Source organism: Cricetulus griseus, chromosome 5, assembly GCF_003668045.3.
Source record: "Cricetulus griseus strain 17A/GY chromosome 5, alternate assembly CriGri-PICRH-1.0, whole genome shotgun sequence".
NCBI classification, from domain to species: domain Eukaryota; kingdom Metazoa; phylum Chordata; class Mammalia; order Rodentia; family Cricetidae; genus Cricetulus; species Cricetulus griseus.
This window is the reverse complement of record NC_048598.1, coordinates 115451291-115469395: the sequence shown is the minus strand read 5'-3', so window position 1 is coordinate 115469395 and position 18105 is coordinate 115451291. Positions and strand designations below refer to the sequence as shown.

Below are 18105 nucleotides of genomic sequence, written 5' to 3'. Positions count from 1 at the left end.
AAAGGAATTTTTCTTATTTACTGCCCCAGAGGGATACAGTCAATCGTGGCAGGGAAGACATGCATTAGCCAAAGTAGACATGGTGGCAGGAACATGGTGGCCTTTCACATGGTTGTCTACATTCAGAAAACAGAGTGAACAGGCATTTGGACCAGGCCTTCAAGTCTCAAGGCCTGTCCCCAGTGACCACCCTCTTCTTCCAGAGAGGATATGCTTCCTAAAGGTTCCACAACTTTCCAACCAGAGAATCAGTTGAGGACCAAGTGATTAAACTCATGAGTTTATATGGATGTTTCCCATTTAAACCCATTACCCCACTAATTGATCACATTAGCCCATATGAAGAGTTAAAGAAAGTTGTGTAAGAGAAGATATTAGGAGACACAAATCTCAACTTCTTCCTTGTTTGAAATAACAATTTTATTTATTCTTTGAATATTTAATCTTGCATAAAATTCATCTTAATTTTATGCATGCCCTTACTATCTCTCTCCAGCTTCCCTATGGCCCACTAATCTATCTCCCTGATAACTCTTTTTATTCTGTTACTAATTATTATGATTATCATTAATTATTTAATAGTCCCCTAGTCAAATTAGTGCTGATCATGTGAGCATGGGTCTGGGACCACCCACGTTGGGAAACCTATCATCAGCCACATCCGTAAAGAAAACAGGATTCTCCACCCTTCAGCAGCCCTTCACTGCAGTAGCTCCTCAGTCAGGGGATGAGTCTTGAAAGCTCCTCCCCTGCCCACATCGGAATTTTCATGACTCCCACATGACAAAATTGTTTTGGGGGAGGAGTCTAAAGAAACGCACATAAATGGCAGCATGGTTCCGTAGCAGAGTGAAATGCTTCGTGTGTGAATCTCTAGATCTGAGCACAACACACGAAGTCAGTCCATCAGTGTTTTGAAATACATAGAATGAGGGGTAGGACAGATGGCTCAGCAGGGTTAATGGCATTTTCTGCTTTTGCTGAGGACCCAGGTTTGAGTGGTGGGTCCAAGGGCTCTGATGCTCTCTTCTGACCTATGCAGGCCCTAGGCATGCATGTGGTGCACATATATAGGTGAATTCAAAACACTTATACATATAAAATAAATTTAAAGTACATAAAATGATTAAAATGCTCTCCGGGATATTAGTTTTTGTTGTGTGGGTTTTGAAATACTAAGAATTAAGTAGGCAAAGCATATTTCTCCAGGAGACAACTTATAAATAGAGTGAAGGGAGGATTGCTGACTCAATCTGCTCCAGCTCCACACCAGGGCCCTTTATGTTCTTTCCACTCCATTCTCCTGTCGTAATTTGGAGCACACACTACATCTTCGATCTCTTCCGATCTGCTTCAGCCCTTAGGTTGTAATGCTTACCAGCTGAGGGAACTGAGGCCCAGACAGAGAGCCAGAGCAGAGGCTGGTTAATGGATGCCACAGCCTGCTTCTCTCAACACCTACAAAACATTTCAAGAAAAATACTAAAAAACTAAATCTGGCAGGATGCTCAAATACTGTCTTGTTCATCCCCTAATTTTACAGTTCAGGAAACAGAGCTGTAAGGTGCTGAGGGACTGGCACAGGGTGGAAAAGCCCAAGTAGTTCTTTCATTTTCCCAGGTCAGGCACTAGGTTGCAGCTTCTAGAATCTCATTTAACAGAACCCATTATCTGGCCCCTCCCAGGATTTAACCCCTGTCTCTGGTCTCTTTTTTCCTTTAGGTTTTTCAAGGCAGAGTTTCTCTGTGTAGCCCTGGCTATTCTGGAACTTTCTCTGTAGACCAGGCTGGCCTCAAACTCACAGAGATCTGCCTGCCTCTGCCTCCGAAGTTCTGGGATTAAAGGCCACCATCTGCCATGATCTCATCTTTTTCTCACTACTTCTTGCCTCTTTGATTGTGAACAAACTACTTCATGTCATCACTGTTTTAAAATAGTAATAATAATAATAATAATAATAATAATAATAATAATAACAATAACGGTGTGTGCAGGTATACTATGTAGTGCATATGGATATTGGAGGATAATTTTGTGGAGTTTATTCTTTCCTTCTATCTTTTCCTGGATTTCAGGGATCAGACTCAGGTTGTCAGGTATGATCCATAGACACTTTTGTAAGTGCTGCTCTCTCTGGCAGTCATGTTCTTTCCCTTGAATTTTGCATTAGCTAGAACTTTTTCAACTCTCTGGCTTTACTGTTCTTCATATGGCATTCCTCCACTGACTGTACACTTTAAAGCAAATCCTATAAGCTAATCTCATGACATTGCATTTGGCTATTTTTATAACATCTGCTATTAGCTGATATTCTTAGATTATCTGTTGATTTTATGCCTCTATGCTCCGTGAAATCAGCCCAGTAGGAGGAGGACTAAAAGCCTAGCACTGGGCCTGAAACTATGACCAGAGAGAGAAAAGTGTTCACTATGCCTTTAATAATGCATGAAGAAACACATTCTATCCAGTTGTCAGGCTCACACTTGTTAATTCTAGCACTCAGGAAGCAGAAACAGGAAAATGGCTGTAAGTTCAGGCTCAGTTTAGTTTTCATAGCAAGTACCAGGCCAAGTAGGGCTACATAGTGAGTCTCTGGCTAAAAATAAAACAAACCAAAAATAACAAAAACAAAAACACAGTTAAAAACAATGCCCAAAATTTTGGTTGACAGAGTGGGCAGCTAATGCCCAGTCTATAGGGTATTCATGGATAGAGAGACAAAAGAGAACGCCCAATCCTTTGGGAAATCATGAACCCTGAAGATATGGGGATTACAACGTCCATTCTGTTCTGGACTTTGCTGTAAGCGCTCTGTACATATGGATTTCTTCGATCATCACAGCAGCCTGTTAGTTGAGGATAATTATTTTTTTCTTTTTGGAAATGAAAGGTGGAGTCTCTTCTTCAAGGTTGTAAAGCTGGCAGCTGGCAGATCTGGGATTTAAACTTCTCTTGGCCTATTGTGTAACTTATCTCAGTGAATATGCTTATAGAGGGAAGAGACATACTGGAGTTAGTTACCCGGTTTCTTCCTGAGTCCTCCTATGGTCCAGGTTATCCTAGCTTTAGGGACTGGAACAAAATGGTGCTTCCCACCAGTTTGCAGCCATATTTCCAATTGCAGTGATGCTCCCACAAGGTGATGCTGGTCTTCCCACTTACCTGCGGAGCTGCTTTCCTTTAAGCAGTTCCAGAAGCTCACCAACAGGCAAGAAGGCCCTTCACTCACTTTTGCACCTGTCTCCTACTCCAGGTACCATATCTGTGAACAGCAGGCGCACGCCATTCACTGCCAGTGGTGAGAGTGAAATCTTGGACCTGGAAGGAGACATGTATCTGGGCGGGCTGCCAGAGAACCGAGCTGGCCTCATTCTCCCCACGGAACTCTGGACTGCCATGCTCAACTATGGCTATGTGGGCTGCATCCGTGACCTGTTCATTGATGGGCGCAGCAAGAACATCCGGCAGCTGGCGGAGATGCAGAACGCAGCAGGCGTCAAGTCCTCCTGTTCACGCATGAGCGCCAAGCAGTGTGACAGCTACCCCTGCAAGAACAATGCTGTGTGCAAGGACGGCTGGAACCGCTTCATCTGTGACTGCACAGGCACTGGCTACTGGGGAAGAACCTGTGAGAGAGGTGAGTGGCATTTCCCGGTCTGAGTGGAACGTTACATGGTCTTTGCTCACCCTGTGATTTTCTGCTTCCCAACAACAGTGTTGGGTCCTGTGGTTTCCGGATCTCATCCTTTCTAGTGGTGAATGGTTAAATATGTTTCTCAGTACGATGGTAGGAAAGGTGGCTTTATAACAAATATCCCCGTGGTCACAGTGCACTTTAAATATCTTTTATGGATAGTGAAAGTTCTAGAAGTAACCAACTGTTTTTTTTTTTTCCTTTAGTCTTTGAATTTATGCTTTCTTGGTGGTTCCTGCAGATTGACCCCTGGGTTGGTCTCCAAAAGCAGAATATTGAACAAAATGTGTCTATCTCCGTCTTCATTGAGCTGCCTGTCTGTTAAGATTAAATAACTACTTACAAACATGTTGAGGTTTATAAGAGGATGACAATGACCTGGTTATGAACATGATCTCTGGAGCCAGTTAGGGTGAGAATTTGGGCCCTCACATTCTCATATGAGCTTCACCAAAGCAATATCTCTGATGCTTGAATTACTCAGTTTTAAAAGGTAGACAACCAGGAACCTACTTCATCAGATGATGATGATTGAGTTAATGGGTTCCAGAAATGTGGAGAGCATTTAGTACCTGTTAGTGATTGCTCTGTAGTTAGTGGTTAGCATCAATGTCATCAAAGGGAAGGTGCAGAGGAGCAAAGAGACTCAGCATACTGCAGGGTTTCACACAGTATTTCTGCAAAGAAACAGGATGAAAGAGTCAATTTGGACACCAGTGGGCACTAGTTTGGCAAAAAGGTGGTAGGACAGAGCATGATTTAAAGTAGAGGGCAGATGTGAGACCAGGACCAAGGTGGAAATATGTTGGTTGCTTTTTGTCTTCTAAACAAAGTTTTAATGGAATGGTGCAGAGGTGAAAGCTGACCCAGCCAAACAGGCAGAGTGCCATGGATTTCCTCTCCATGCACAACATGAACATTTTCCATTTGCACTCAGCTCACAGTTTGTGCAAAGAAGAAGAAGATGGGATGGATATGTAAATATGAGTAGTAATTAAAGAATTTAAATTAAAAAAATCTCAAAAAGACATGCTTTTAAAATGGAATGGAATACTATCATCTTTAAACAAATAAACAAAACAAATAGGACATTCTGTCATTTGTGGCATGGTGGACAAACCTAGATGATGTTATATTCAACTAAGCTAGGCATGGAGAGAAATCTACATGATCTCATTTATATGAAAAATCTTAAGAAGTTACACTTATGCATTAAGTACAGAGTAGAATGGTGGATACCAAAGGCCAGTGGAGGGAGGAACTGAAAAGGGGTCACACTGATCACTAGGTACAAGTTGGTTAGAAAGAATTAATGCTGGTCACAGAGCAAAGCACCGTGTCTACAGTTAATAATGCAATGATATTTCAAATTGCTAAAAGTATATTTAAGTGTTTTCCCAAAGAAAGAGTAAACATTTGTGGTGATGGAATGGACAGTTTAAGAAAAGAAGAAGAAGATATGGAAGTTAACAAAAGTAATATCAGCAAGACAAGGAGATTCTTGTTTGAAAGCCGTGTCCAGGTGGCAGCTTCCTCTATTTTCTAGAGAGGCACGCAAAATCATGGTGGCTATGGATTGTAATCACCCCCTTCCAATAAATGGTCACTTTACCCAATGCTTGAATTACTCTGAGGACCTCAGTTCTACAGTTTTGAGGCTAGGATCTAGAATCTGTAATAGAGATGCTTCCTATTCTAGGGGAGTTTATCATTCATTTGATTAAAGAGTGCAAGCTGTTACAAAAGAAGCAGAAGACATCAATGTATATTCTGTTAGAGGTCCGAGGAGGAAGATATGGAGAGATACAGAATGACTGAAAGACATGTCTGAGTGGCTTCATTGCTGAGGATAATACGAAATCAAGGTCCTGGGATTGAAACGGTGATGATGGGAGAGACACTGGGTGGGATTGGAGTGGTATTAAGTAGTTGCTTTCAGAGAGGGCTTCTCCTGAGCTCCACAGCAATACATCAAGAGAATAACAAGCCTTCCTAAGTCCTCCTGATTCTCTGTACCTTTCCTTTGATGATGCTGATACAAATAACCAATTATAAATCAATCACTAACACATACTAAAGGCTCTTCACATTTCAGAAGCCAATTTTTCAAAAGAACTGAAAGTCTTCCCTACAGCCACACCAAAACAAGACACAGGATATCAGGGTGAAGGAGAAAAAGAGAGCTTTCTTGTAGATTTGGAATTTAAATTTAAATTCTAATCCACTGCATTTTCAAAGCAGCAACAACCATAATATGAGCTAAGAAGAGGAGGCAGCCATCTGGAATAAAATAGGCCACATGGGGTTGCTAAGTCTGTCAAGTGCCTGGACTCTTTCCAAATGTCTTTGTAGGGTAGCCTACCCTGGTGCTGGTTTGGAGAGATAGAAAGGTCATTTGACCTCTGGGATGTAAGAAACTGATTTGATGTAAGCCAAGGTGTTGGGGCTGTTACACCGTCTATAAGAGCAGTGTCAGAACATAAGGCTGCCTCAGACTTCTCACTTCTTCCTCTTGTAACTCACAGTCTTGTGGTGTAGAGGCAGGAAGCAGTGACTGTACCCAGCTGTGCAAGGTGTTTATGAGCTCACCTATTCCAAGGGCAAATCAGTGGGAGATGGTCCAAAATTGGCCAAGTACAATGAAAGTCACTGCATCTTTTACATTGTCACTTTTGACTCGTCATTAAAAGGCAGCTGATTGGGGATATATGAGGGACAATTATTCTTGGTATAGTGCAGCCAAGAGCCATCCATTTTGGCCAAATGAGAGGCAGCTTAGCAAATTTAAGACATTTGATCTATACATTGCTCAAGTCCCAGACGGTTCAGCTGATTGTTTTGTTCCCCCACTAATTGTTTTTTGCCCCTGTATTGTTCCTGACACCATGTTCAGAATGAATCATTGGAGTGGAAAAATGATGGGACTTCACTGTTAGTGAATATAATAGAGCTTTCCAATGACATTGTTTTTCCCTCACTGAAACTGATTCCTCTGTGGAGACTTTTGAGTATTTTTTCTTTACTTTTTCTACATTTTTGAAGCCTATAACCTTCCAGACACTGTGACCAGTAAAAATAGCAAACAAGTATCTGAGCACAGTTCAGAGGACTATTATGTGGTCATCTGAAAGAAGCAAATGGTAATGTCTGATTTGTTTAATGTGTAGTAGATGTTATGAGCACTGTCTGTGGGACATTTTAGGGCAGAAAGGTAGAGTGGCCACTTTCATATGGGGAAACTGGTGAGGGGGGGAATAAGGTCCAGAGGTTCTTGGATTTTCTTGTTCCTATGGTTAGTATAATTGTGGTGTTTCCCACTTCAGATCTTCAGAATCTATAGGCATTTCTGACAAGTAATAGCGAAGGAAGAATGTTTCACATTCTCTTTGTACAGGACCATGTGCCCCTTTGGTTTAAGAAATATTTCCCCATCAACCATAATGTCAGCCTGATCACAGATACTCTACTCTAGTATTTCTCTATTTTTTTCCTGGAATCTCTAATCTTAAACCTAAAAATAGTCATTTGCACTAGCTATAATAAGACTGAGACAGTTCCCAAGATGCTGTGCCCTACTGAGCACTTATGTCACTGGGTCACCTGTATCAATCATCTCACAGTGAGAATGGTGATATTAGTAGGATCCAATGGGTACAAAATTGAGGCAATAGGGGTTTGATGATGAAAATTTCAGTTGAGGTTTGGACATGGCTCAGGTATGACACTGACTGAAAATTGCCAATCATCTAAATGGTATTGGCTTAATGGTCACCTCTACGTTAAAGTTGCCCTCCCTAAATAACAGAATAAGTCAAGGGAGCTAGGAAATACATAAGGATGGAGACTAAGGTATTTTTCGGGGTTGGCTTTCTATTTAGTTAAATTGGACCACCTTTATTTCTTTCCTTTACAAGACAGTTCTTTCTGCAAAGAGAAGAAACTCTAAATACAGACTTCTGAAAGTTGACCTGATATGGAACTTAGCATTTTTCAGCATGGCTTGCCACTATTTTAAAAAGATACAGATATTGATGTCCATTATTATTGTTGTTGGCCTTTTTGGTGTCCTATTCATAATGAGGTGGGAGCCACCTTTGGAACCTAAAAGGAAAAGCTTGTAGTAGCTACTGAATTGTAATCAATTGTAGATTTCCTGTTCTTCTTTGAAGTCCTATGATATATTTTTAACATTGATTTATTTGTGTGTGTGTGTATGGGGGAAGTGGAAGGAGCATGGAGGTCTGAGGCAATCTTGTGGGAATTTGTTCTTTCTTTGCCAGGTGCTTTCTTGGGATTAAACTTCAGCCATCAGTGCTTTTATCCAGTGAGCCATTTAGCTGGTCCCTATAATGCTTTATAGTGGTTAAAAATACCACTGAATCTGTCTTATTTTGTCCTGGAATTTTCCTCTCTTGGAAAGCTATGAATTCTTGACCATCATTAACATAGGGCAGTTTACCTTTCACTGTGGTTAACCTGTGAATTCAGTTGGTGAGTATTCTGCAAGTCTGAGAATTCAATTCCATAGTGGATCATCAAGCCAAATCTGAGTCCATTGCACTTTCTATGTTCATTTTTAAATAGCTTTGTTTAAATGTATGTGGGGTTTGTTTGGGGGAAATGTCCATACTTATGTCAAGAAAAATAAACACAGTGTTTGGAGGCAAAATGACCTCATAATTAAAGGCAAGAGCTTTAGAGTCAGACAGACCTAGAATCCTGTATTGCTTCTGTTATTCATTAGCAAGATGACATAGAAGCCCTTGTTCTATGCCTAAGTTATTTACCTAGGAAATGAACATATTATACTTCCTGGTTAAAGATTTTGCTTTTTCTTGAAATTCGCAGAATTAACCATGATGTCAAGGAAGTGGAGTTTCACAAGATGGCTGTGTGGAAAAGTGTCAGTCAAATGATCTTAGAGAGGAAAACAGAACATTTCTAGGGACCCCAGGCCACTGTGACTGAGATCATCTCATGTTCTGAACGTTCTGATTTAGAACTTTCATTTTGCAAAATTAATAATAGGCCTATTTCATATTGTTGTATTTTTTGTCCCCACAGTGGTCTTCTCTGTCCAGGTGGAAAGTCATTTGTAATAAAATAGGCCAGATCACGCATATGTACCTGTTAGAATGATCCTCAAGAGGAGAGATTTTGTGAACTCAAACCACCTCACTGAGATCCCAAGGTCAAGATCTTGATAACAGGAATTTTTAGTTCTTAGGTACAGAGGCTGCCAAAGTACATGAATATATTTCAACATTTTCTCTTGTTGAGGATTTTTTTCCTCATAATAATGAGGAAAAACTTGATGCTATAGATTCCATATCCTGTCCCCATCAGGACAGTGTTTTTGTAGAATCATAGGCCTTCTCCCTGTTCAGATGAGTTTTGTTCACATAGGGCAATGTTCATGGTAGACTAAAACAGTTCCCAAGAAGGAAGATGGAGTTCAGTTTTCAAGTGCTTTAGAGAGGTAAAAAAATCCAAGCCTTCTGTGTAAATCAGGATAATGGATTAGATTTTTCCCAGCAAAAAGTGATACTTGCTTTTTGCATTGTTTAAATTAAATGCTCTGTTAATTTTAAAGCCCTCTTTACTTAAGGTGAAGGGAGGGTACAACAAATCACCGAGGCCATTGTGGTTCCTTTACAGTTTTAAACTTTTATGCTATATTTATGCTATATTTATGCTATATTTGTTCTCAATCTATGGATAGTGACCCCTTTGGGGTCACATATCAGATAATTATGTTACAAATCATTCATAACAGTAGCAAAAACACAGTTATGAAGTAGCAATAAAATAATTTTATGGTTGGGAGTCACTAAAACATGAGGAACTGTATTAAAGGGTCATAGCATTAGGAAGATTGAAAACTGCTGCTATAAAATAATTAAGATACATATTAAATAATTTTTGGAAAATCAAGTACCTAGAAACAGGGAAAAACCACTCAAGGCTTTAACAGAATTAACTAACAAATAAGTTAGGGCTAGTCCATTTCCTGTTTTAAGAGTGTGGCTATTCTCATGTACATATATTATCAGGCTATAGAAACAATGTGTGTTCTCTTTTTCCCCACTGAATATCATTGAAACCTCAAATTTATCTTCCTGTTATATATTTATATGGACACATGTGAATATTTGTGTGTACACATACATATAAATCACATATATGCTTATACATATGTCAGTTAATACAATCATAATGAGCCATTCCCCTGTGTTCATTCTTCTATGGTTAAGGGCAGGGAACCCTGACCCATAGGGGCATTGATGGCTTTAGACTTCCAGCCACTTGAAACTGCTTCATATTTCTTATTATGTTTCCTTATTTTGGCCATCCTGATGAGTGTTGAAATAAAACTTTGGCTGTGCTCAAGATTTGCAGAGTCATGAAATTAAGATAGTGTATGCTTCTCCCAAACCTCTGAAATTTTGGTATCTGTAATATGCATGTGCCCAAACCCAAGAATAAAGATATGAGGTCTCTTAAATGGCTTGTTCCAAGTGGAGAGAATGGTATCAGCATCTATTTCTCATCTTTACTGAGGGCCACATTTTCAGTCAACTCTCTTGTTGGCCATGTGCTCCTGGGTGGCAGTAATAACAGCAACACTAGCAGCAGATTCTGCCTGGAAAGGCAGAGACACAGGCCACAGTGAGACTGGAGTGTGTCTTGTGAATGCCACACATATATCTCATGGGAATCAGGAAGTCAGAAAGCAATATGGTGAATAGATTGCACTGGGGTCATCTGTGATTCATCCTCATCCTGGTAGGTGGAGAATTAGTAGCCTGGAGAAGTTGATACTACTTTATCTAAAGAGTAGTTAGAATTTATGGTTGCTTGCTCCTGTTCCATTTCATTTCACAACACACTAAGAAGCCTTTTTCATCATGTATACAAAATCTGAATTCCAAGATAAATGAAGGAAAGAAACAGTGCATGAGGGATATTGATGTGCCCATAATCTCTAGCACTTTGTTATACACATATTCATGCTGTGTGATTTTTAAGTGTTAGATCACTTCAGGTCTCTGTTTCATGTCTCTGTTTGCATTCTCCCTTTGGTGCTCTTACTCATTGCCACATACAGCATCACAAGTCATCCTTGTACTAGTCATGCAAAAATTGGGATCTCTAGCCTAGGACTCTACATGGAAACCCAAAGTTCTACATCCCTATTTTCCACTTTGGCATCTCAGTTTAAAAAGTTAGATGACAACTGCAATCTGAGTCCTTCTTCTGTACATCAAAGTTATTTTACTTTCTGTTTCCCCCATCTCAGTAAATAACATCACCACTGTCCTTGGCATTTTTTTTGTACATTTTCTCCAAGAACCAAGTCCTGAGAGTCTTTGTGTGAAAGCATCTTGCATCATGACAGGGCTACACACTGATATTTTCTTTGGACAACTAGATAGCAAGTAGAACAAGAAAATGAATATCTCAAATCTGCTTTGTGGAATCTGTACAATATTACAGTAAATAACCCAAATCTCTGCACATTCAACACATTCCTACCTTCAGTGACTTTATTTTCTGTAGCATTGGGTCTATATGACTTTAGGAAATGAAACTATAATGCCTGTTATTGAACTCCAACCTTGGCACAGGACTCAATAAGCAAGTATTCAGATTCTTTCCACATCAAAATGGGGAATGTGGTCCTGAAGACACAGAGTGGTAAAGGACATATTTCTGTGTCCTCCATGAGCCTACAATGTAGCAGAGAGGATAGAGACATAATCTTTAAAATTTAATGTCATCTAAAAAGTATGATAGTTCAAGGGGTAATCATAGGAATAGAAAAACATAGCAATTAGAAAGTAAGATGTGACAACGTAGCATACCACTTTATCAACTGTTCTAGACAGAATAACTAACTAGTGTGGGAGCAACAGTAGCTCTGGACTCCAAGGTCAAATACAACTGTGCTGGTTGTTTCCATTTGTCTCCATGCCACTGAGGACAGGTTCTGCAGTGTACCTGAGCTCCCTACCTCCCCGGATACCCAGATCCTTCATTTAGATATACGACCTTGAGATAGTTATTTGGTTCCTCTGGCCTCTCTGTTCTACAAGAATAAAATGAGGCAATCGGTTTCATGCTCTCTTAGGGCCCTTCAACTCAAAAACTCTGATTCTCAAATGTCATCAGCTTGGCAGTGTCCCCTCTGTTCCCAAGCAGAGGAATAAAGGTGAATGAAGGGCAGAAGAGGACTGGGAGTCCTTATTCGTTGCAGTTTGCAGACCTCTCTTGGTCAGGATGCTGGCTCCAGTTATATGAACAGTGCAATGAATTTTTTGCATTTCTAATGCATTTGTCCAAGAAAATGAGTGTTTTGTTGTATGGGGTGAATTTTAGGTTTATAATACAAAAGATTTAATTTATAGATTAATAAATATAGCCTGGACTTTCTTCAGAGAATTAAAAAGCTATCTCTAGTCTGGCCCATTGTTTGTGATCTTTGTATGGATAGTGACATGCATCTGAGGAGTAGCCTATGAAGTATGCAGTTCAATGACGTCAATCAAAACCCCAGTTTTCATATGCATGGTTGCTTATGCCATTCGATGAGTCTATGCTGACATCCAGCACACCCCACGAACTTAATCTTTTGTCTCATTCTATTCTTCAAGTGTCCCTTCCCTATGACCAACAAGTGCTCTCACGAAGATGTATCATGGTCCATGAATGAGCATGACCTATAGTCACTTCTCTTGGTTGTAGTCTGAGGGGCTCTGATTACAGTGCTCCTGTTGTCCCCAAAAGAGGTTGAGACTATATATTTTTGTTGTTCTGCAAATAGCATGTGTGGACACAGGAAATCCTTTGTTCTTTTTTTTTTTTTTAAAGTTTGCCATACTTTTGCACACAGCCAGAGAAATGTGAGGGTCTGTCAGTCGTTTGGTGCAGGGAGTGAAAGCTGCTTATGCCCTCAGTGGCTGCAGTATCCTCAAAAGCAGGGACGTGAAGGCCATTTACATCCCTGCTCAGTACCTTTGTTATTGTGTTTGCTAAAAGTGGCTTAACTGCCAGCAGACATCTGCCTATTATAGTACAATAAATCGAGATGCTGCTTAATTATGAGGAACAAGTGCTTCAGAACACAACACAAGGGGACCATTGCAAGCGTTTCTATCATTGCTGGCTTCATGGTTCCTTTCACAGATTGACGAATCCTTCTTTGCTCCAGTTTGGATGAAAAAGAAAGTTAAGAGGCCTACTTTTTATTGAAAGGAATTATACATCTGCTTTATGTTGGGTCCTTAATATGCATTGGGCCATTTTCCACATCCTTTCTGCAGATGATATATTATTATTACCACTCTCTAGTTGAAGAAATTAAGGCCCAATTCATTCCAAAGTACTAAGTATGTGCTATGTGCCAGATAGTATGTTTAATATGAGGTAGATTATGATTCCTTTCATAAACAGAACATACTGGTCTGGTGTCCAAGAAAGATGGTATTCAAATGCAGAGAGAAATTCCGTGGGAATCATCAAAGATGGTATAGTGCTAGAGATGAGGTTTGGTTGAAGATGTGAGAAATCTATCTCCCAGGAATGGAAATATATTATTCTAAGCAGAAGGGAAAAATATACAAAAAGCTAGCAGGTCCATATACATGAGTGCATATTGCATTGGCATTAAAAGAGATAGCTCTAATTGAGGTAGGTAGAATAGAAGCTGTTTGGACACACACCTAATAGAGGTAGAAGGGGCAATGTCAAAAGGACTTAGTGATGCTCCTATCTAGAACGTGGCCAGCAGTAGATAAAAACAAGGGTGTGTCCATCAAAATAAATTGTTTCTTGTGGCTGTCTTGAAGAAGTGAAGATCTTGGGAAGAGTGAGGAGGAATAAGGCTACCATTAAGGGGGTGCTGCAAGGAGTTTCACTGACATCTGCTTTGGTGCCACTCTGTGCTTCGGTTTTCATACCTACACTTAAAATATTGAGAATGGCTCTTTAATTGCCTTGTTGGGATGCTCTGTTCTACAACACAGTGTCCCCAATGTGGCCCCCTCTGAACCAGAAATTCAGTCATTTGACAATGGTAAAAAATAAATTCTGGAGGCACTGGGGCTTTCCTAGTTTTCTCCTCTTTCAGCATATGTTGTCAACTGCAGTTTAAAAGCAGGAAGAGGAAACCATGATAACACACAAGAGTGTTTTTCTTTACATTTCAAATAGTCTGAGGGTGGTATACAGACATGTGTTAGGAGTCTGTTATGGTTGTGGCATGCTCAGTGTAGCTTTGGCATGTACTCAGTGGGAAAATTAGTTGTACCTTGTCCCTAGTCATCTTGCAGAAGTATCCAGATTAAGGTTAAGATTAAACTGAAAGATCAATTCATTAAAGGTGGGAAGTTACAGTTTTAATTTCTTCCCATTGTGTCCTCTCCTTCACACTTTACAGCATTGATGGTAATTATAAGGGCTGTATATGCCTGTGTGCCTAAGTCATGTGTATAGTTGTCTCTTTCAAGTCTGAGATAGTCCTCCACTTTATTGTATCATGGGTTCTATTTTAAATCAATATAATTTAAAGGTAGGAAAGAGTAGACATGTAATCCTCATGAATAAGACACCTCAATCCCCAAACTTAAAACTGAGTTGGTCCCAAGAAAACTCAACAGTGTACAAAAGATACCAAAATTATGTATCTTGACCGTAGAACAAAGGTTAATATATCTAGCAAAGCCACTCCTATTCTAAACTTTAAATGAAGAACTGGGGCCTCCAACTAGAAAGAAATTGAATGTAATAGAATAAAATCTTCTTGGATCTACAATTTGGTTATGCTAGAATTGAATATTCTGAAGCAAGAACATTATCTGAGACTATTCTGTGAAGATACATGTTTATATTTCCATGATTTATGTGGCATTATGATGTTGTTCAATTAGTTTTCAGCAATTTATTTGAAACATTGGCAACCGATGGAGAGAAAAGCTATATGAAGGGAAGATATGCAACAGATTTTTTTCTATTTCCTTTCCTGTTTTTTGTACCCCACAAATGATAAATAAACTCAGTCCAACAGAGAGTATTTTGGAATATCAAGTTAGAGCTGAAAACCCTGGGTATGAATGACTCTTGAAAGCCCCCCTCCTGTGGGCTGTTGGACGGCTATTTCTCTGGCAAGTAGATGCGATCTTTCTTGGAGAAGATCATTTCATGCTTCTTAGCATGTTTAACCTTTACAGCAAGGCCTTCCCATCAAAATGACAATCCCCAACAGTGCTTTCTAAGAGGCTAGTAAATCAGAAACCTTATGAAATCCGTGGGATTAGCATGCCCCCCTTCTTTGTTCCCCCGGGGAAAGAAAGTTCTGTGCCTTTCAGATTTTAATCTTCTCCACAGGCCCCTTGTCTGAAACTTCCTGCTGTGGCCTGCTGGTATTCGAATATTATTTTCTTATAGTTGCTCGTGGCCACATCCTGGCACCAGCTAAGGCTGGCACATGCTTTATATCACCATCAGCGATGTTGTAAAGGAAAGATAACTGCTCTGATTTTTTTTTTTTTTAGTTGAATTCTTTACACCCCTAAGACATCCTTTCTGGGTTTGAGGATAGTAGCTGATTCTTAGTGCTGCTATGTCCATGAAGGCAGGGTGATGATCAAAGTCATCATCTTTACCCAGCTGTCTCTGCTTTCTTTGTCCCATTGATAAATCTGAATTAAAACTTTTTTTCTTTCAAAGCAGCCTAGCATTGTAGCCTCTATGAGACAGAATCACTTCTGGTGGGACTTCACAAAGATAAGCCAGAGAGAGAAATTATTTGACAATCATGATAACCAATCAAGGAATAGAAGTACCCACTGGGGTTTGGGATAGATAACCGTGTGTGTGTGTGTGTGTGTGTGTGTGTGTGTGTGTGTGTGTGTGTGTGTGTGTGTGTGTGTGTGTGTGATAAAAAGGACCGCCAAAGTAAGTTTTGGATCCTAATTCAATATCTTCTGCATATATTTCCTCTTGAAAAAATTTCCTAAATGTTTTATGAGAATGTTTCCAAGGTTCCATGATTTATAATAATGACTAGAAGTGGGCAGCTTAATTATTACAATAGCTATAGAAGAGAAATGCCGTTTTCATTCTTAATCTATATCTGAGGGTCAAGGATAAACTAAGTTGCCCATGGATAAGTGAAGTAAGACTAGCCAGCTAGAAGACAGTTCAGCTGGTCTTCTGTGTCTTTTAGCCCTGAGGCTGCACTTTTATGATCAATACTCTGTTCTTATCTAAGCAAGAAAGACTTGGCCCTTTCATAAAATGTATGTTTATGGTAAAAATTAAAAAAATTATATTACATGAATTGATGTCTCCTCCTCCTCTTCTTCCCCCCTCCTCCTTTTGGGCCGGCATACTTATTTCCAAAAGTACAAGAAGTCTCTCTTTCTCTAACGCCTTTCTTTTGATCTTGGTTCAGGCTCTGAAACCCACATAAGGATTTACTCAATGAACAAGTATTGGCTAGCACTGGTACAATGGCACACATCTTCAAGTATCTCTCTCAGGAGACTGAGGCAGGAGTTAAGCAGTAAAGGCCAGTGTAGGAAATATACTGGATACAAGTTCGACCTTGCCTTGAAAGCAATTCCCTGTCTCAAAACACCCCCTGCCCCCCCCCCCCCCCCCGCCCGCAAAAGAGAATAGCAACATTAGATAAACCTAAGTGAGCACACTTAGCCCAGGTGCTTTCTATGACATGAACACTGGAGATGATAGAGCCAATCAAGATAAATAAAACCCTTGTTTAAAGACAAATACCCAACCTTAGATGTTTAAAGAAATCTCTGGTTTTTAAATTGGAGTTTCCAGTCACTAGTTTCTTTAATTGGTCCTTACATGTTGTGATTTGGTGTTCCTTAATAATCAGTAATCACTAAATAAAATCAGGGCAGAGAGGAAGAGGGCACGTGTTCGTTAAAGTGGAGAATGGCTTCTTGTTTAGCAACAAGCCATGCCTGTCTAAGCTACAGGGGTGCATTATTGGAGCAGTAGTGAAGATGGACATTACATAGTACTACATGTTTGGATGGTGGACCTCTGTTTCCTATAAGAGTCATATTTGTTTATTTTTTATCCTGCAAACATGTATTTGGTCTACAATAGATTATTTATTTATTAACTCATCTTATTTATCAATGTGACCCTAGACATTTCAAAAGCAAAACTGAACATAGACTTAACTGTTGGAATATTTCAGGATATTACTTGTGGGGGGGAGGAAATCACAGTCTTGCTAAGTAGCACCTAATATAGAATCACAGGATGACAGAGCTTGTCAGGGCCTTAAGAAGTCAACTATTTTGGTGCTCATAATTTATAAAGGAAGAACTGAGGTCAAAGTGGGTGATATGATTTGTTATTGTGTGGGTAGTATATAGACACAGGAGGACTCTGAAGTCAGCATTTTGAATACTGGTCCAGAGCTGTCTATCCTGGATCAATGTCACAAGGTCCCCTTGCTCATTATGCCTGTGAGCTTGTCTCTCTGCAGCATTGAGAGTGAGAACTTGGAAGAGTAAAGCTCAGAGTCTCTGTACATAAATTCAGTGGCTCTTTGTGAATTTTCATATTTAGTAGTCCATTTATTTATTTCACATTAGCTAGTAAATCTTACATTATCAAGAGGTCTGTTTGAAAAGTGGTATGTAAAGAAGCCGTCTGAACATGGAGATTTCTGATCATATCCACAGAAGAGATAAAAACCTCTAAAAGGCCAACCTGAAGTATGGAATATAGTGTTGTACTAGAGGCATCAAATCAACTGAAATGAACACTTAAGAATATATAAAAAGGGAGTCAGGCAGTGGTGGTGTCACTCATCTTTAATTCTAGCACCTGGGAGGCAGAGGCAGTCAGATCTCTGGATTCAAATGTACCAGCCTACTCTACAGAACCGCCAAGGATACACAGAGAAACCCCCCCCCTCTCTCTCTCTCTCTCTCTCTCTCTCTCTATATATATATATATATATATATATATATATATATATATATATATATATATATGGAGAAAAACGTGCTGCTCTTCACATTGTATAATTTGATACTTAAGATATACAAGGTTAAAGGGAAACAACTGGATTTGATTGATAACTTCATCACATCACATGTATTTCATATGCTCTTGAGTGTGCTATTAACACCTCTAAGACACATTGACTTGTTTTCTGTTCTCTTAAAATGTTTCTGAGGCATTTCTGAGGCTTAACTAAGGTATTATGTAAAAATCTTAGCACAATGCCTGTAACCTTTGTAACTATTTAATATGTAAGTAGTATTCTTTTCTTGTTCCATTTTAAAAGAAGTTTATGAAGATCATAGCATCTATATTTAGGCAACGCAAAAGATTAAATAACTTGCCATAGTTACTCTGTT

At 39.6% G+C, this 18105-nt stretch overlaps 1 protein-coding gene across 5 annotated transcripts in view; it reads left to right on the top strand.

The window, feature by feature from the left end:
* The window catches only part of Nrxn3 (neurexin 3), a 1486512-nt gene that overhangs the window by 446906 nt on the left and 1021501 nt on the right, over nucleotides 1-18105 (top strand). For all 5 annotated transcript variants that reach the window (XM_035445726.1, XM_035445725.1, XM_035445727.1 and 2 more), the window contains one exon: nucleotides 3254-3637. In XM_035445726.1, coding sequence (XP_035301617.1) covers nucleotides 3254-3637 — 384 coding nt within the window. The remainder of the gene's footprint in view (nucleotides 1-3253; nucleotides 3638-18105) is intronic.